The 922-nt window shown below is 36.9% G+C and overlaps 1 protein-coding gene across 2 annotated transcripts in view; it reads left to right on the forward strand.

The window, feature by feature from the left end:
* Positions 1–712, forward strand: part of LOC104724583 (heavy metal-associated isoprenylated plant protein 21-like) — a 2,429-nt gene extending 1,717 nt beyond the window's left edge. The window contains exon 4 of one of the 2 annotated variants that reach the window (XM_010443097.2): positions 202–712. In XM_010443097.2, the coding sequence (XP_010441399.1) occupies positions 202–524 (323 nt within the window). In that variant the 3' untranslated portion in view covers positions 525–712. The remainder of the gene's footprint in view (positions 1–201) is intronic. The other variant, XM_010443096.2, reaches the window with a different exon arrangement.

Below are 922 nucleotides of genomic sequence, written 5' to 3' on the forward strand. Positions count from 1 at the left end.
ATACACGAGTATTAGAAAAAATTATGTGATACTGTATAGTATAAATTATGGTCATAGAATAATTACTTTAAATTTTCCAGAAATTTTATAATATAGAAAAAAAATTGCTAAAACATGAGCATCCTATATATATAAAAGATGAAGTAACATTGTCAATATCAAAATAGTAACTAAACGGGCGTTGTGTTTGTTGTGGTGAAGGGGTGGACTCGGTGGAGGTGAACCTGGAGATGGAGAGAGTAACGGTGGTTGGGTACGTAGAGAGGAAGAAGGTGCTCAAGGCGGTGAGAAGAGCTGGTAAGCGAGCCGAGTTCTGGCCGTACCCGGACATGCCTCGCTACTTCACTTCCTCCGACCATTACTTCAAAGATACCACCCGTGAGTTCAGGGAGAGCTACAACTACTATCGCCATGGCTACAATCTTAGCGACCGTCATGGTCATATCCATGTTACCAACCGTGGCGACGACAAAGTGAGCAACTTTTTCAATGACGACAACGTTCACGCCTGTCGCCTTATGTGATCTTCCTCTATTTTTAGGGTATCTACGGGTTTATGCATGTTGTATCGTCTATAGGGTTGATCAATTAGTTTTTTAATGCATAAGCATATAAAAGCTAGAGTAAAAGAAACTTGCATACATGATATACTCAACTTATTCCTAGAGCTATTCTTCAGATTAAGAAATCGATATAGTATTTAGTGGTCAAATTCACAAAGACTCACTATCACACAATAGATTATCAGTATTAAAATTAAGCTAAACAAAATTGATTATAATTAAAAATAGTAAAGAAAATAAAACCGTTAGTAAACCGATTGGAAAAAGAGCTAAGGTTTAGGAATTTAATTTGTGACACCCCTGTTTCAGAGACATTCGGAGATATTTAAAAGAATTGATTTGGCCACCTATATCACGAA

The sequence above is a fragment of the Camelina sativa genome, chromosome 11, assembly GCF_000633955.1.
Source record: "Camelina sativa cultivar DH55 chromosome 11, Cs, whole genome shotgun sequence".
Classification (NCBI taxonomy): Eukaryota; Viridiplantae; Streptophyta; class Magnoliopsida; order Brassicales; family Brassicaceae; genus Camelina; species Camelina sativa.